The sequence below is a fragment of the Antennarius striatus genome, chromosome 19 (genome assembly GCF_040054535.1).
Source record: "Antennarius striatus isolate MH-2024 chromosome 19, ASM4005453v1, whole genome shotgun sequence".
NCBI classification, from domain to species: Eukaryota; Metazoa; Chordata; class Actinopteri; order Lophiiformes; family Antennariidae; genus Antennarius; species Antennarius striatus.
The window spans coordinates 577501-595000 of NC_090794.1; the positions used below are offsets into that span (position 1 = coordinate 577501).

The window sequence follows — 17500 nt, forward strand, 5'->3', positions numbered from 1 at the left end:
GACTCACATGTTTACCGGAGCCGCTGCTCCCCCCGCTGACACGCCAACATGCTTCCGGTTCTTCCGAGAGGTCCGAGTTCTGGTCCAGGAGCCCCGGAGGAACGGAACCGAACGCAGCCTCGATGCCGAGAAGAGTCCGAAGTTTGGAGGGACGGAGGCTGGGGGGGTGATGGGGGGTGGGGGTGGGGAGGGAGGAGGAGAGAGCGGGGGGGGGGGCGGGATGAGAGGGGGGGTCTCTTGCTCCGCGGTTTCTCCCCGGAGGCGTGAAGACACAAACCATCAAACTAGAGATGGTGACATCACGGACTTCCGGTTCTGCTGCTTTCAAAATAAAAGCATCAGCACAAACATGCAGCCGAAACTTCAGAATAAAAGCAGCCGGAGACGGACCGTTCAGACCCGTTAAACCGGCAAAGACCCGGATGTACCGACAACCAAAAGAAAACACCTTCAGTCAGAAAACAAAAATCAACATTAAAAAAGAATAAAAGTAAATGTCAGTAAATTTAAAGCGTTTGTTAGTAAACTTTAAATCAATCCACTTATTAAATATCACAACCTTAATGCTAATGCTACAAACATTAGCATGGGACCTAGGTTTATTTAACCAGGAAGTTCCATTGAGATGAGAAGTCTCTTATAATTAGCTACATGCTAATAGTAACTGGGCCAGGAGGTGGCAAACAGAACCAACAGATACTTTTAATTTGAAAAAAAAAATAGAGCACCAACAAATTCCACCCCATCCCTTGTTTATTCAGTGATTCAGGAAACAAACAAACAAACAAACAAACAAACAAACAAACAACTGGAGGTTCACCTCAAATATTTTATTCAAACTGTTTTTAATCACTTCTTCCTGAAAAATGTTGTGAAAACCAAAAGCCAAGTTAAATGTAGAGAAACGGAAGCTCCGCCCCTCTCAGGCACGACCAACAGGAGACGAGAACGTGAGCGGAGGGGGCGTCGACGTCCCCGCGGCGGCTGAGGTTTCTTCCTGAATGAACGAGTGAAGCTGAACTGAAGCGTGTGCGTTTGAAGACGCTAACGCGTTTGAATGTTTCCTGTTATCAAACCAGTCGGTAGCCGTTAGCATACGTTAGCGTAGCTTAGCATGAAGCCGGTTCTGTAAACTAAACTGAGTGGAAGAAACAGACGTTTAAACGACTGATGAGATTTAACATACGATTAACTGACTGATTAACTGATGGGCTGATTGATCAATTGATTGATTGATCAGCTGATCGGCGCTGAAGCTTTGGGTTTGTCCGTCTGGTTGTCCAGAGCGCCGACTCGGCGCACAGAAGCGGCCATTGTTCCGCCTGACGTCCATCCTGTCCTCAGACCAGCAGCAGATGGTGCGGCGCTGCTGGGGGGGTGAGGGGGCGGCGCCGCTGGGGGGGGGGTAGGGGCGGGGGCGGGACAAAGGCTTCATTCTCTGCCGGTGGTCAGCAGCTTCAGCGCCCTCTGCAGGTTCTGCACCGCCGTGTCCACGTCCTCGTACTGCAGCGCGCTGCCGGCGTACTTACAGTACTTCTGGGCTCTGGTGAAGTCGTCCGCTGATAGGGCGGGACCGCCTGGGGGGCGGGGCAGGGGGAGGAGACAGAGGGAGAAAGAGGGCGGTCAGATAACCAACCAATCAGAGGAGAGACGCTGAAAACAGGAAATTATTTTTAGTGGCTGATTATTGATTCTCACGACCTGATTGGTCGACGCTAACCAGTGATGTCATCGACCTCAGAACAGAACAGAACCGCCACCCAACAGCCAATCAGAACCCTTTGCTTGCCGGGGGGGCTCTGAATGTCTTCATTAAAACAGAAATAGTCCCAGACGGTTCCATCCCGCTGGGCCCCGCCCCTCAGGACCGACACGGGACTCCGCCCCCCACCAGTCCGGGTCATTGATCACTGGTCCTGGTCCGGTTCTTTGGGAGATCAAGCAGAACGTCTGGATCTATTTCTGGGGCAAGTCAGCGCCAGGTAAAGATAAACACCACTGGCTGCCGTGGAGACGACTCGTCTTCAGGATGAAGTGACCTTCGTCAGCAGGAAGGAAACGACAGGAACGGATCCTCCAATAATCAATAGTCCGGATCAATACTGCGTTCAGAAACGCCGTCGGATTGTTAGCATTAGCATTAGCGTCAGCATCGGTTCCCGCAGCGACCCAGGAGAACCCCTCAGCCCCCCCGCCGACAGGATGCAGTGATCAATAACACCGATCAATACTCCAGACCGGACCCAATCCAGAGGTCTTCCAGCCAATCAGAGCTCAGATCCGCTGTCTGGGTCTAATCCCGCCTCTCACCGAGACAGGACCGGTTTGACCCAGAACCTGGCTGGAGAGGTGGAGTGGGCGGAGTCTAGGTGTACTGGAGGGGGCGTGGCCTTACCTTTCTGCTGGGCCTGGAGCAGGGAGGGGTCGATGGCGGGCGTCGCCCGGGGGAGGGGCACCGGTTTGATTGGCTCTGCTGGTGGAGAGACAAGAACATCATCAGCAAATACAGGGACAGGGGTCAACCCCGCCCCTTTTGGGGGTCAGCCCCGCACTGTGCTGCCCCGCCCCCAGATCCAGTCCGGTTCCCATCAATCCCAGGTTCGCTTGTAGCTAACTGGCTGCTAGCAATGCTAATCTGGAGGCTACATATGCTACATAAGATAACACCAGTTAGCACAAAGCAGCACCTCCTGCTCTTACCTGTGGGCGGGGGCAGCTCAGCCGGAGTGTTAGCGGGGGCGTGGGCCCCCGGGGGGATGTGGATGTTATTGTAGTTGGTGGGGGGGGGTCCCGAGGGTCCCGACGGGGGGCCAGCAGCAAACCCGATGCCTGGAGGGGGACCCTGACCCGGATCCTGGGGGTGGGTGGCGTCAGACTCCGGAGGTTGCCCTCCCCTGAAGGAGGCGCCGGGGAAGAATGCCCCTGCCCCCTCCTCACCTGCAGGGGGACACAAGGAAATTCACGTCGGTTCTCCTCATTGTTTCCAGGCTGGTTTGTCCTTCAAACTGGATCCGATCCAGATTCAATGTAAACACATCGTAATCTGGTTTGAATCCAGATCAACGGCCCGTCTGTTCATCTGAGCCACGACAGCCTGAACGGCTTCAGAGCAGATCCCAGACCAGCTGGAGTGTTTAAACACACACACACACACACACACACACACACACACACACACACACACACACACACACACACACACACACACACACACACACACACACACACACACACACACACACACACACACACACACACACACACACACACACACACACACACTCTCTCTCTGAAGGAATAAAATGAATCTCAAAAACGGTTTTAGGGTCAGCGACAGGAAAGACCCTGAAATGTGTCTTTAAGTGGACCCACCGCGCCCCCCTGCTGGACCCCTGGCCCCGCCCCCTGACAGCTTCTTCTAGATGGTCTGGTTCCACCTGCAAACACCTGATCAGAGCCTCAACAGGTCACATGATCACATGTTTGTTCCAGACGCTAAATATGATTCTGTTCCAGCAGTAAACAATAAACAGTAAATAGTAAACAATAATAAACAAACAAACAACAACAGCCTGATCGATCAATCATTCGTCTCCAGCTTTAAGGAGAAAATCATTCAACTGTGATCCAATGAGACAAGAATGCTGAGAGCAGAGACAGATGTGGTCTGACACACACACACACACACACACACACACACACTGGGTGGATGATATCAGTTGTGTCCATCAGCAGCAACAATCTATTATGATGTCATCACTGACAGACACCCCAGTGCACTCTGGGACACGAGAACCAGGACACACACACACACACACACACACACACACACACACACACACACACACACACACACACACACACCAGGGATGTCACACCAGCTGCATATGCATGCAGACACGCTGTGTGTGTGTGTGTGTGTGTGTGTGTGTGTGTGTGTGTGTGTGTGTGTGTGTGTGTGTGTGTGTGGCGTGGCCCAGCAGATGGTCTTTATTGTGCAGGAATGTGTGGACATCAGCTGATGGAGGTGATAAACAGAGGAGTTCCCGTCCTCCTCAGGGAGGTGATGCAACAGACTGAAAGCTTCAGGGGAGGGGCTGAGTAGGAGGGGAGGAGCTTGGGAGGAGGGGGAGGAACTGAAGGGGAGCTCCTTGCTGGTGGTGGGGGCGGGGCTACTGTGTGCCCTCCCCTCCACCAGGCAGAAAAGGGCAGGTTCTGGTTCAGCCTCAGGGGGCGGGGCGGCTCCACAGGGCGTGGTCCGGGAGCACCTCCCCCTTCAGCACCCAGGTGTGACCTGGGTTTTACCGGTTCAGTCAGGTGACCCTCACTCAGACTCTCATTGGCTCACGTGTGTGGGCCAATGAGAGTAGGTGTGGACACCAAAATAAAGGGGCGGGGCAATGAGATGCGGTCCTGACCAATGAGCAGGAAATGTCAAGGCGGGGCAGGTGGGCGGAGCTTTCCCACCGAGTGTGTGAACACACACACACACACACACACACACAACGGCTAGTGTACTTTACCTGCTTCCTCCTCCCCCTCCATCGCCATTGGCCCCGCCTGTGGCGTGACTCCGCTCCTCAGGCAGTTGTGGATGTAGGTGGCCTTCCAGCGGGCGTACTTCCTGTGCTGCAGGTTCTGTTGGGGGGGGGGGCATAAAAGGGTTGTTAGCAGGGAGCAGGCGCCGTAAACGCTAGGTGATAGCCAGGGGGAGGGGCTTGTAAACTCTAGGAATTTGCTAATTGGTTGCAAAAGTGAAGCAAACACATCTGGACAGGAAGCAGATTTATTAGAAGAGGGGTAACCCCCGGCGACCAGGAGAGTGTCATGTGACCCGTTCCCTCCGGACGCTGATGGTCATGTGGGAACGGGAACGCTCCGCTAACACGCTAACACGTACTTAAAGATCCCACCAATGCTAATTAAACAACTAACACCCAATCACAGCGGACTGATAGCCGATCGATAACGTTTACCGATTGATCTTTTATTTATTCAATCTATTTTTTCAGAGCATGAAGAGAACCTAAACGACGTAAACGGAGGGTCGCGCTCACACCTTGAAGCGTTTCTCCTGAAGCTGGGGGGCCGTGTGGGTATGAGGGGGGCACAGGTAATGTCGGGCAGGCGGGGGTTAATGGGGTGGGGGTGATAGGGGCAAATGAGAGCGGGTGGCAGATGCAGGCGAGCGGTGCTGATAACGCTGAAGGGTTCATTCCTGCCGGGGGCAGATAAGTGGCGACGGCGCCGAACAATGGCAGCTGGAGGGGGCGGGGCCTCTCTGAGGCAAGGTGCTGCTTGCTCAGCTTCACCCCCCGTCCCTCCCCAGGGGGCAGACATTCTGATCATGGTACTGGTCCCTCTAGCGTACTGGTCCCTCTAGCGTACTGGTCTCTCTAGCGTACTGGTCTCTCTAGCGTACTGGTCCCTCTAGCGTACTGGTCTCTCTAGCGTACTGGTCTCTCTAGCGTACTGGTCCCTCTAGCGTACTGGTCCCTCTAGCGTACTGGTCTCACTAGCGTACTGGTCCCTCTAGCGTACTGGTCCCTCTAGCGTACTGGTCCCTCTAGCGTACTGGTCCCTCTAGCGTACTGGTCCCTCTAGCGTACTGGTCCCTCTAGCGTACTGGTCTCTCTAGCGTACTGGTCTCTCTAGCGTACTGGTCCCTCTAGCGTACTGGTCTCTCTAGCGTACTGGTCCCTCTAGCGTACTGGTCTCTCTAGCGTACTGGTCCCTCTAGCGTACTGGTCCCTCTAGCGTACTGGTCCCACTAGCGTACTGGTCTCTCTAGCGTACTGGTCCCTCTAGCGTACTGGTCCCTCTAGCGTACTGGTCTCTCTAGCGTACTGGTCCCTCTAGCGTACTGGTCTCACTAGCGTACTGGTCTCTCTAGCGTACTGGTCTCACTAGCGTACTGGTCTCTCTAGCGTACTGGTCTCTCTAGCGTACTGGTCTCTTTAGCGTACTGGTCTCTCTAGCGTACTGGTCTCACTAGCGTACTGGTCTCTCTAGCGTACTGGTCTCTTTAGCGTTCTGGTCTCTCTAGCGTACTGGTCTCTCTAGCGTACTGGTCTCACTAGCGTACTGAAGCTCTGCTGTCGTCATGGAGACAAATAGGTGTGTGTGTGTGTGTGTGTGTGTGTGTGTGTGTGTGTGTGTGTGTGTGTGTGTGTGTGTGTGTGTGTGTGTGTGTGTGTGTGTGTGTGTGTGTGTGTGTGTGTGTGTGTGTGTGTGAGTTGATAAAGATGGCGACCTGCTGCTGACCTCACATTTAACCACACGACGTGACGTGACACTGGACCTCAGGTGACATCATCACACTCACCCATCAGAGCGTTAGCTCGGGGCTAACCCCCGTTAGCCGTGTGAACCCACCTCCTCTGAGATGTCCCCGAACACGGACAGGACGTCCAGCAGCAGGCTGGCGGTGTAGAACGACTTGATCATGTTCCTGGAGGAAGAGGAGAAGCCATGAAGGTTAGCAGGCTAGCGAGTTGTTGGATTGTTTCTGTTTGGGGGGGGCGTCCCAGACGGATTCAGCTACGACTGACATAACCCCGCCCCCCGTTAGCATGAATGGCGTCCTTGTAGCGCCGCTCCGCTCCACATGTGCGTCATGAATGCTGCCGTGTGAGCAGGAGCGCTTCATGCGTGTGTCGGCGCGTCCAGGCTGCTGTGTTTACGGTGACACATGAGCTAATGCAGCTGGGGGCCCTTAGCGTCTCATTAAACGCTGGGTTGTTTGTTCCCCCCCCAGCGGAGCAGGACCACGACCTGAACCACTTCCTGTCGCGGCTGGAGCGCTTCTGGATGCTAACAAACAGCCAGCGGGCCCGCGCCCCCTCCGGGAGGCGTAAAAATCACATTTTCATCCTTTAATTTTCTGCTGACACTGCAGAATCCGGTTCAGAGAGAGCTCTACCTGGGGAGTTTGGACCTATGGGGGGCATGTATGGGGGGGGGGGAGTCAGAAACACAAACATTCCTCCTCCTGTCGGACGTCCCACAGACTTCCTGTCAGGAAAATCTCTTAAATCCAGAGGGACCCCCCCCCAAAACCTCCTCATCAGCACAGCCCCCCCCCCCCGCTCTGGTTCTGGTGGGAAGGCCCACATTCCTCCGTCCTGTGCATGAAGGAGGAACCTGTCAGACGAGCCTCAGGGACCGAATGTCACGCCTCACACATGTGTGATGGAATGAGTCACGCCTGTTGCTAGGAGACAAACGGTGTGAAGGATCAGAACTGAAAAGCTTCTGATGACGAGTGACTGTTACTGACAGGAGGGGGGGGGGGGAAAGGAAGGGAGGGAGGGAGGAAGGAAGGAAGGAAGGAAGGAAGGAAGGAAGGAAGGAAGGAAGGAAGGAAGGAAGGAAGGAAGGAAGGAAGGAAGGAAGGAAGGAAGTGTGGTGTAGAGATGGTGAAGAGGATGAGGAGGAGGATGAAGGTACTTGTGGAAGCGTCCTGCTCGGTCCTCGTTGTCGGCGTACAGGAACATCTTCAGGGCGTAGTTCTCGATGTGGGCGTTACCCACCACCTCCTGGGTGATGGAGTCGTTATCGCCCAGCTCCTTCTTCATCTGGACACACACGCACGCACGCACGCACGCACGCACGCACGCACGCACGCACGCACGCACGCACGCACGCACGCACGCACGCACGCACGCACGCACGCACGCACACACACACACACACACACACACACACACACACACACACACGCACACGCACACACACGCGCACACACACACACACACACACACACACACGCACACACACACACACACACACACACACACACACACACACACACACACACACACACGCACACACACACACACACGATCAAAAGCTGACCGGGTCTGGAGGCGACAGTCGTTCTTTAACCCCCGCTGGGAAGCCCCGCCCCCTCAACGCCTCCTTCCTCCCTATAATGACTCTGTAAAAAATAATTACCCCACCCCCCCAGTGGTAACAAGCAGCTCCTGTTCATGTTAGCTGCAGCCCGAGGGGCAGGTCTGGGGGGGTGGGTCCAACAAACAACAAACAAACAAACAGATGCAGCTTCAAGGTGGGGGTGGGGTTAATAAAGGGAAACATTTGTCTGATTGGTTAAAATATAAACACACAGTTGTACCAGGATGCAGTCAAGCCACGCCCACCTGTTCAACAGTTGTCCCTTCCCGGGCCACTCCCCCATCATTTCAACCAATCATCACACAGACAAAGGGCGGGACTCACCGTCTCCAGCTGGTCCATCAGTTTGACCAGGAAGACCCGCCCCTCCGGCGAGCGGCTGTCCAGCTTCATGCCTGTCTGCACGGCGTAGAGGCGGCCTGTGGGACGCACAGAGGTCAGAGGTCAACGGAAGGACGCCCAACAGGGACCCGCCCACAACGTCTTCATCAATGTTTCAGGCGCCGGAGGTCTTCCTCGCTTCGGTCTGATCAAACGGAACCGCGTCAGGAACCACCAATCAGCTGTCAGGCCTGTCAGGCAGACGCCGCCTTCATCCGACGGAGACCCGCGAGACGTCCGACGGCTCCGAGTCCGACTGACGGATCGGTTCTGTTCACGAGGTCAACAGGAACCCAGGATAGAACCCGTCCAGCTAGGACAGGCCCGATTCAGACACGTGGACAGAACTCTAGGGACAGAACTCTAGAGACAGAACTCTAGGGACAGAACTCTAGAGACAGAACTCTAGAGACAGAACTCTAGGGACAGAACTCTAGGGACAGAACTCTAGAGACAGAACTCTAGAGACAGAACTCTAGGGACAGAACTCTAGAGACAGAACTCTAGAGACAGAACTCTAGGGACAGAACTCTAGAGACAGAACTCTAGAGACAGAACTCTAGGGACAGAACTCTAGAGACAGAACTCTAGGGACAGAACTCTAGAGACAGAACTCTAGAGACAGAACTCTAGGGACAGAACTCTAGGGACAGAACTCTAGAGACAGAACTCTAGGGACAGAACTCTAGGGACAGAACTCTAGGGACAGAACTCTAGGGACAGAACTCTAGGGACAGAACTCTAGAGACAGAACTCTAGGGACAGAACTCTAGAGACAGAACTCTAGGGACAGAACTCTAGGGACAGAACTCTAGAGACAGAACTCTAGAGACAGAACTCTAGGGACAGAACTCTAGAGACAGAACTCTAGAGACAGAACTCTAGGGACAGAACTCTAGGGACAGAACTCTAGGGACAGAACTCTAGGGACAGAACTCTAGGGACAGAACTCTAGAGACAGAACTCTAGGGACAGAACTCTACAAACCCAGAACTTCCTCTCTAGCAAAGAGACACGGTTTTCCGTTTCTGGGACAGCAGTTGTTGTCTAGACAGAACTTGTTGTTCCGCGTCCCGACAGAACAATGACCCGCTTCACAGCCCAGAACCATGAGGCGACCCGTCTGAGTCAGTGTTTCCTCAAACCACCAGCGTGACACACATGTAGCGTGTTCTCGTCCGACGCCGGTCCTGAACCCCCGGAGCAGCGTGGAGTCGTCCATCTACAGAGAACCTCTTTGTCCAACACGGGACGCCCTGGCGGTACTGGCCCGCCGATCAGACCCGGAGCTGCCCTCTGCTGCTCGGCTGAGGTACTGCAGGTCCACGGTCACAAACACCTCTTCAAATTCAAACCTTTATTTAAACAGGCAGTAACACAACAGCAATGCGAATCGCTCCATCACGTCCCAGAACCCCCAGAATTCAACCGAACCAACAACAAACCGCAGAGCCCGGTGATGACATCATCGGCTCTGCCGGGAGGAATAACGGGTCGATAAAAGTCGGGAGCGCCGCGTTTATTCATCACCGCGGAAATAAATTCAGAAAAATGTGACGTCTGGGCCGCGTTCAGCATCGTCTTTGGATTGGAACCAAACCTCCCATAATCCTCGGAGAACATAAATCAGAACCACTGAATCGTACTCTTCCTCACATCCTTCATGTTTGCCAACTTTATGGATTTTATGAAGATACAACTCATAAATATGGATAACGAGGAGGTTCTGACCCGCCCTGGCAGGACGGTGCTGCTCCACGAGCGTTCTGGGTTCAATCGATTATTTTTATGATGTCGTCAAATAAAGTGAGGAAGACTCTCAGAAGATGAAGAGCCTCTGGGCGTTCTGCCGATTCATGGTTCTGTCTGGTCCCTGGCTCTGACCCCGCCCCCCATTGATCGGCCCGGAGGCGCGTTGAAACATCACCGTGCATTAACGGCCTCATTTACATAGACCCGCCCATGTGGGGCGGGGCCCAGTGACAGATGACGCCCACACACACACACATACGTGGAGCTGCTGACCTCCATTGGTCCAGCAGGATCACTGGTCCATCACTGAGGCCCCTCCCCCCTCCTCTGGTGTGTTGTGGGTAAACCATCCAACCACATCCAATCAGAACACCTGACCGCTGTGGGGGGAACCTGGCCCCGCCCCTGGATCATCCCCATCATCCTGGCCCCACAGCGTTCCTGAATAATCCCTGCAGACGTCCACGGCGTGGAGCCTCACAATGGGGCTCGAAGCGAATTGGAACGCGGCCACCATCCTTCTGCCGATGGCTCCGCTTCAAAAAATGATTCTGAAGCGACGCCAAGACTTCAATCATCATTACAGGAAGCGCTGCCAAAGTAAACACCAGTAAACACCAGTAAACACCAGTAAACACCAGTAAACACCAGTAAACATCTCTGTTTGCTGTGACCTTCATGATCCATTAAAACCCACTCGTGATGCGACGCCTCTCATCCGACGTCGGTTCAGAGCGCGTTGGATGACCGTCGTTAAACCCACGACTCGTTCCTCAGGGGACGGGTCCGCTCTACGCCCCACGACACAAACACAAGCGTCACCAGCCAATCAGAGAGCAGAAACCAGCTGCTCTGATTGGCTGGAACCCCAGCTGCGTTCCTCTTGATCGATCTGATCAGGTTCTGATCAGGAACTCGGCAAGGTCGGGTCGTTAATGAGGATCGATCAATAAGGAGCGTCAATCAAACAACGTCACACACATGGGTGTTAGCTAGTGGTTTAACAGCTAGCAGCTAACAGCTAGCGGCTGATCTCCAGACTGAGGCGGTTACACAGCGTGTCACCAGTGTCACGTCATGGGTGGGGGGGCGTGAACCCAGCTGCAGAACACAACAGGAAGGCGTGAACGCTCCTGAGCCACAAACAGAGCAAGGTAGGGGGGCGGAGCCACCAGCCCCCCCACCCCCTCTGATCATGCTACGTCATGTGACCAGTGCAGGTAAAGGAAGCCCCGGGGCTCCTGGTCCAACATGTACAGGTGCACCGGAGTGTGGTGTGTCAGACGTGTGTCACTCACACACACACACACACACACACACACGCACACACACACACGCACACACACACACACACACGCACACACACACACACGTGACGTATTTCTTCATACATCTGTCCTTCATACATCATGTCACACGTCAACCGGGACATCGGCAGACGTCACGCCGGCCGGTGAACGCAGCACCAATCACACGTCAGCTCAGCTCCCCAGCTTCAGTGTGTCATGTGTGTGTCATGTGTATCCTGTGTATCCTGTGTGTATCATGTGTGTATCCTGTGTATCCTGTGTGTATCATGTGTGTATCATGTGTATCATGTGTGTATCATGTGTATCATGTGTATAATGTGTGTATCATGTGTGTATCATGTGTATCGTGTGTATCATGTGTATAATGTGTATAATGTGTGTCTATCAAACAGTTTGATTAGTTTAAACTCTGAAACTGAAAGAAGGAGTTAAGAACAGATTACCGGATTACCGGATTAACAGATTACAATGAGCTCCAGGTTGTTTGTATTTATTGGTGACGTCATATTAATAACCGGACCGTCCAGCCGAACGGAAACAACTCAAACAGGACTCCTGAATGACGTCACCTGCAGCACCGGCTCGTGAGCAGTGTGACACACCTGGGCAAGGGGGTGGAGCCCATTCCTTTACGGTGAGCCACCAACAACAAGCCCCGCCCATCTGCGTCTGGCCCCTGGTAGACCCCGCCCACCTGCGCCTACCGGACAGGAACGTTCCCCCAGCTGCTAACGTTAGCCGGCTAACTAAGTTTGAACGGACGGAGCTAACGCAGCTAGCTAACGTTACACCTGATATCAACCAAGACGCGTCACGCGCGTCTCTGTCAGTAACCCCGTCACGTGTGACGTCCCCCCTGAAGCACGAGCCAGGCTGTGACACACAGCTGTGAGGCTAGCAGCGGCTAACGGTAGCCGGGGCTAACTTACAGTAATACGCGACGACCGGGTCCCGCTTGTCGTGTTCCTGCGCGGTCCGCAGGTGGTGCTGGATGGACCGGAACTGGGCCGGTACCGCCATGTCCGTCTGGAGACCCTCCGGGAGACACTAGAACATCCGAGCGATCCGCTTCCCTGTTGTTGTTTGCTGGCTTTCCCTCACTTCCGCGTTTGCAGCCAATCAGAGCCGCCGCTAAACGGGACAGATGACGTCAGCGGAACTCCTGGATTCACCAGGAGAAACTTCTCAACCAACTGGACCCAACGCTTACTTTAAAGTCCGTTTGGAACTTTATTCTCAGCTGTATTTTTTAAAGGTTTATATTAATAATTTTATATTTTAAATCAAGCAGCAGCTACAACATAAAAAACTCACAGCAAGAACTCCTCATTTCATGAACAAGTTCCACAACAAGAATTTCTCCTTAAAAAAGGGAATATGTTTTATTTTTATTTTTTCAAAAACAAAAATAAACTTTTTTAATTGTAACACCTTTAAATCGTTTTGAAAACGTTTACTATGCATAAATATAATAAGCAAAGACCTGCGTTCAGACATTTCTATAACAATGCTCTGGCATGTATTAAATTAATCAGTGGTTCATTGAACAAAAAGGCTTTAAAAATGTAAACAATTCTATCATCTGTAAATTATTTTATAAATGTTTTTATATATTACCCCCCGATAATTGTTTTTCAATCATTGTACACTTGTTATGGTCACATTCAGTTTTGAAATAAAGCATGAAGAAGCTCATTTTAATCCAATGTGGACTTTAACTTGGATAATCAATAAAACTGACTCAACAATCAGCAGTATTAATATAACTTTATTCTTTCTATATAATATATATTTATATGTTGACTCTTTATTGACCAAATTATGGAAAACTTGATCATTTTTTAAAAAATATATTCAAAAAAACTCCAAGATACTGAATGGTAAATGCATCAGAATGAACTATTGATTACTTCTTGTTTATATATTACTATTATCTTTCAGTCCAAAGACGACATACTTGATTATATATGATTATTAATGTAATTTACTGTGTCTGTTTGTCCTTCTTTTAGAACCAGTTGAGTTTAAAAGGACCTTTCTGAAAACACAATTATTGATTAGTTTCCTAGTTCACTAAATATAGTCACTCAAGTAATTAACAGCTCATGATAATCAATCAGAAGCAGAGACGGTGGTAGGACAAGTTTAATCGATCATCTCAAGACACAAGACTGAGGAGAACATGTGGTCGCCTGAACGGCGACAAACAGGAAGACAGTTGGGTTTCTATCCGGATGCGTTCACACCCTTTTAAAACCATCGTCTGGTAACACAAACCAGAGCAGACCCAACCGGGTCCAGAACCGGAGTGGATCGGGTGTGATCCGGGTCCGTCTGGTCATTTTGTTCCTGAGATGATGAACAGAGTTCATAACAAAAGCTGGATGGATGTCTGATGACATGAAAACGACCAACGAGAGAGAACGGAGTCCAGAGGAGAACCACAGAACCACGGCTCAGTCCAACACAACCTCCTCAGACGCGTCTGGACTCAACCAGTTTAATCCTTCATGAGAAAAGCTATGAAATACAAACAAAACCAAAACGGGCCGAAAGCAAAAACCTCAAACGTTCAGTCCTGATTCTGTTTTCAGTTACTCTCCCTTTTTTGTTCAAATGCACTTTTTTTTTTTGCAAGATTCAGTTAAATTCTCTTAACACGTAACTCCTACTGTTAATAATTTCAAAAAATATAATAAAATAAAGTAAAATTAAATTTAAAAAAGTAAACCTTCACTTACGTCGTTCATCGGTTCCAGGAGACGTGACGTCAGTCTAGAAACGACGTTAGTTGGATGAACTCTTCTCCAGGCTGAACTGTAGATTAATGAACCAGTAACGACCTTTATTAATAAATGTATTTCAATAATATTTGGTTAATGTGAATCTATATTAAGCTGACCAACAAATTTTTTTTTTAATATAGTGCAGGAAAAAGCGTCTCTGTCTCGTCTTCAGCTCTTCACGGGGGTTGCTACGGGCTGCTAACATGTTTAATTGTGACTTGTTGTACAGTAACATGACGTTATGTGTTTTTAACGGTTTACCAGTGATTTAACGATTCCAGTATGTCTCATCTAAAATGACGTAAACTTGATGTTTATTTTTCTGTGTATTTTTGTTGAAAACCGACGTAAAATCGAGAACGACGGAACTCCAAACGACGTGAGCCGAGGTTTACGTGTTTATTCTAATTATTATTTACCACCTGATACTTTTGATCCTCGTACGTTTGATTGGTTTATTTTCAGACGACGACCTCCGGCGCCTCGATGGAGGTCAACAGGACCTCCGTCTTTCTCCGCCCCACCAGCGGCCTGACGACTGAGGAGGATGATTGACGCCTGGTGTTGAAGGTCACGACCCGCTCCGAGCGACAGCAGACACATCTGGGGAGTGATGAATGTCACACACGGACGTGTCGGGGGGGGGGCAACGACACCTGGAACTCCCTCGCCTGTGGGCAGAGCTACTGATTCAGAGGTGTGACGGTCCACAACCAATCAGCACCCGGAAGACGAGCTGCATTGTTTTGAGAAGACTTGATGCCTGGACTCGACCATGGCAACAAGACTCGACCATGGCAACAAGACTCGACCATGGCAACAAGACTCGACCATGGCAACAAGACTCGACCATGGCAACAAGACTCGACCATGGCAACAAGACTCGACCATGGCAACAAGACTCGACCATGGCAACAAGACTCGACCGTGGCAACAAGACTCGACTGTAGCAACAGGACTCGACCGTAGCAACAAGACTCGATCGTAGCAACAAGACTCCACCATAGCAACAAGACTCGACCGTAGCAACAGGACTTGACCGTAGCAACAGGACTTGATCGTAGCAACAGGACTCGACCGTGGCGACGGGTTTGATAGCTGCCCGGCGTTGGTGTGGTCCTGTGTTCGTCCTCTGGTGGTTCGGAGTCAGAGGTAAAGATATTCTCCGCCCCCCCGGGACCCGGCGGCAGCGACCCACTGATACCTGAAACACGACTCGCGATGATACCTGGAGAAAAGTTCCGACATGCCAGCGATGACCCGAGATGGACAACGCCGTTACGTTACTTCCTGTCAGCTGATCTCATGCCGGGTCATACGTGTTCACCCTCCTGTGTCCTCGGCGCGTCATTGGTTGTTGAGGTAACCGAGTCGTCGGCAGAGGATCTCGAATATCTCGGCGACGCAGAGGAGGATGGTGATGACGGTGAAGGTGTACATGGCGCTGAGGAAGATGGTCTTCTCAAAGTGTTCGGGCACCATGCACCTGGTCACGTTGAAGGCCTTCTCCAGAGCGCTGGCGTCACACGTGTACAGGGGGTGGACCTGTGGGGGGGCACCAGGAGGAAACACCGTCAAGACTGGACACCATGCTCAGAGTCCAGTTTCTGAGTCCCAAAGTGAACCCCAACCCACAAACCCCAACCCCACCAACAGGGGGACACACGGGTTCAAGGGGAGCCCAGACTCCTTGATGCCCAGTGAATGTTGTGTCATGTGACCAGAACTAGCTTTAAATATAATGGTGTGAGGTCACCCTAACCTGAACCTGAACCCTAACCCTAACCCTAACCCCCAACCCTTAACCCTTAATCCTAACCCTTAACCCTTAACCCTAACCCCCAACCCTTAACCCTTAATCCTAACCCTTAACCCTAACCCTTAACCCTAACCCTTAACCCTAACCCTAACCCTTAACCCTAACCCCCAACCCTTAACCCTTAATCCTAACCCTTAACCCTAACCCTTAACCCTAACCCGTAACCCTTAACCCTAACCCGTAACCCTTAACCCTTTCACAGGAGACTTATGACGTTTACATCATCTAAATATTCACAAATATGCAGATGATGTAAATCTTTCATTTCCAATCTTTCAATTCAACTCAGATCTTTCTGCTTGTTTGACTGGATTCTGTAGAATGGAACACACCTGGAAGCCGAACAGGTGACTCTGCAGCCAGAAGGCGATGACTTCCAGAATGATGCGTAACAGAACAGAGATGATGTAGAAGACGGTGTAGACGGGTCGCTCCAGGATCTCCTCCTGGTCGATGTTCTTACAGGCTGCATAGAGGTGGAACACCGCCCCAGGAACCAGAACAGTTACCAGCTGGAGCGCCCAGAACACCTGGGGGGGGGGGGGGTGGAGTACAAAACTCTTCATTAAGTTATTGATGGCTGATATTTGGCGACAGTTTTTAAGAAAGGCGAGAACTGGGGGGTGATTTTTAGTTTAGCTAAGCGTTAGCTTCTCTGTTTTCTCTGGTTGGCAAAAAGACCAAAGACTCTCATCTGATTCTGGAAGCTTCTGAACGCCTTGAAGGTCATGACACCATTTTGAATCTAAAACAGACTAACATCCACTACGATGAGGTTTTATAACCAGTCGACATAGTTGTGTCATCAGCATAGAGACGTTTGGCTAATGGTATCCTATGAATGAACTCCAGGGGCCGTAGACTAGTCCCCTGTGGAGCGCCATGATTTCATGAACACGATCAGGTGTGTATCAGGTGACCCCGCCCAGTGGGTGGTCCTACCTGAGGCGTGATGGGTCGGAACTGGTTGTAACAGAACAGGTTGAGTTCTCGGCGGTCCGGGTCGCAGCTGAAGTGCAGCGCTTCGTTCCCGTAGACGGCAAATCCCAGGACGCCCAGGAAGAACATCCGCACCGAGCCGAAGAACAGGGTGTGGAACTGGCCAATCACGGTGGGAGGCCTGAGCTGGGACACAAACACATGACCTCAGCACCAACGGCACGGGAACACACAGGAACGGTGGCGCGACACAACCAGGACCCAACGCAGCAAAGAGTCTTTGGGTTGGCAAGTCTGGGAAGAACGACCGACGGTGAGCTGACGGTTGGTTGGTGGTTGGTTGGCGGTTGGTTGGCGGTTGGTTGGCGGTTGGTTGGTGGTTGGTTGGTGGTTGGTCCACCGCTTCCGGTTCTACTTACGCATCCTTCATAGAAGTTTCTGATGTAGTTCAAGGACATGGTCTCCTTGCTGGGCTCCCTTCCTCAGTTCCGGGCTGCTCTGGGCCCTCATGGCCGGTTAGGGGCCCCCCAACAGCAGGACTCCAGAGTCACCGACCGACCCCCCTGTCTCTCTGTCTCTCTCTCTGAAAGTCCATG

The 17500-nt window shown here is 51.7% G+C and overlaps 3 protein-coding genes across 9 annotated transcripts in view; all 3 read right to left on the reverse strand.

The window, feature by feature from the left end:
- The window catches only part of adgrg6 (adhesion G protein-coupled receptor G6), a 27031-nt gene extending 26880 nt beyond the window's left edge, over positions 1-151 (reverse strand). For 3 of the 4 annotated variants that reach the window (XM_068342096.1, XM_068342095.1, XM_068342092.1), the window contains exon 1: positions 16-65. In XM_068342096.1, the coding sequence (XP_068198197.1) occupies positions 16-50 (35 nt within the window). In that variant the 5' untranslated portion in view covers positions 51-65. Of the gene's footprint in view, positions 1-7 lie in introns of all 4 variants that reach the window. The other variant, XM_068342094.1, reaches the window with a different exon arrangement.
- Positions 152-815: 664 nt separating this feature from the next.
- vta1 (vesicle (multivesicular body) trafficking 1) lies at positions 816-12481 on the reverse strand. Of its 2 annotated transcripts, none has more exons than XM_068343108.1 (8): positions 12290-12481; positions 8242-8336; positions 7450-7577; positions 6376-6451; positions 4524-4638; positions 2701-2937; positions 2396-2470; positions 816-1577 (listed from the first exon to the last, which is right to left on the reverse strand). In XM_068343108.1, the coding sequence occupies exons 1-8, from the start codon at positions 12378-12380 to the stop codon at positions 1432-1434; spliced, it is 963 nt and encodes a 320-aa protein (XP_068199209.1). In that variant the 5' UTR covers positions 12381-12481; the 3' UTR covers positions 816-1431. The 2 variants fall into 2 exon arrangements, with proteins under 2 accessions (XP_068199209.1, XP_068199208.1); XM_068343107.1 differs by having other exon boundaries at positions 2396-2473.
- A 994-nt stretch (positions 12482-13475) lies between these two features.
- The window catches only part of gje1a (gap junction protein epsilon 1a), a 4958-nt gene continuing 933 nt past the window's right edge, over positions 13476-17500 (reverse strand). For 2 of the 3 annotated variants that reach the window (XM_068342876.1, XM_068342873.1), the window contains exons 2-4: positions 16908-17090; positions 16298-16495; positions 13476-15691 (exon numbers count right to left, since the gene is read on the reverse strand). In XM_068342876.1, coding sequence (XP_068198977.1) covers positions 15494-15691; positions 16298-16495; positions 16908-17033 — 522 coding nt within the window. In that variant the 5' untranslated portion in view covers positions 17034-17090 and the 3' untranslated portion in view covers positions 13476-15493. Of the gene's footprint in view, positions 15692-16297; positions 16496-16907; positions 17091-17323; positions 17460-17500 lie in introns of those variants that run through there. The other variant, XM_068342874.1, reaches the window with a different exon arrangement.

Coding starts and splice junctions, on each gene's coding strand:
- vta1 (XM_068343107.1), bottom strand. CDS start 12,380: ATGGCGGTACCGGCCCAGTTCCGGTCCATCCAGCACCACCTGCGGACC. Junction 4,639..6,375: donor TCGGGGACATCTCAGAGGAG/GTGGGTTCACAC, acceptor CCCCCCCAACAG/AACCTGCAGCACAGGAAGTA. Junction 1,578..2,395: donor GCTCCAGGCCCAGCAGAAAG/GTAAGGCCACGC, acceptor CCCGCCCCCCAG/GCGGTCCCGCCCTATCAGCG.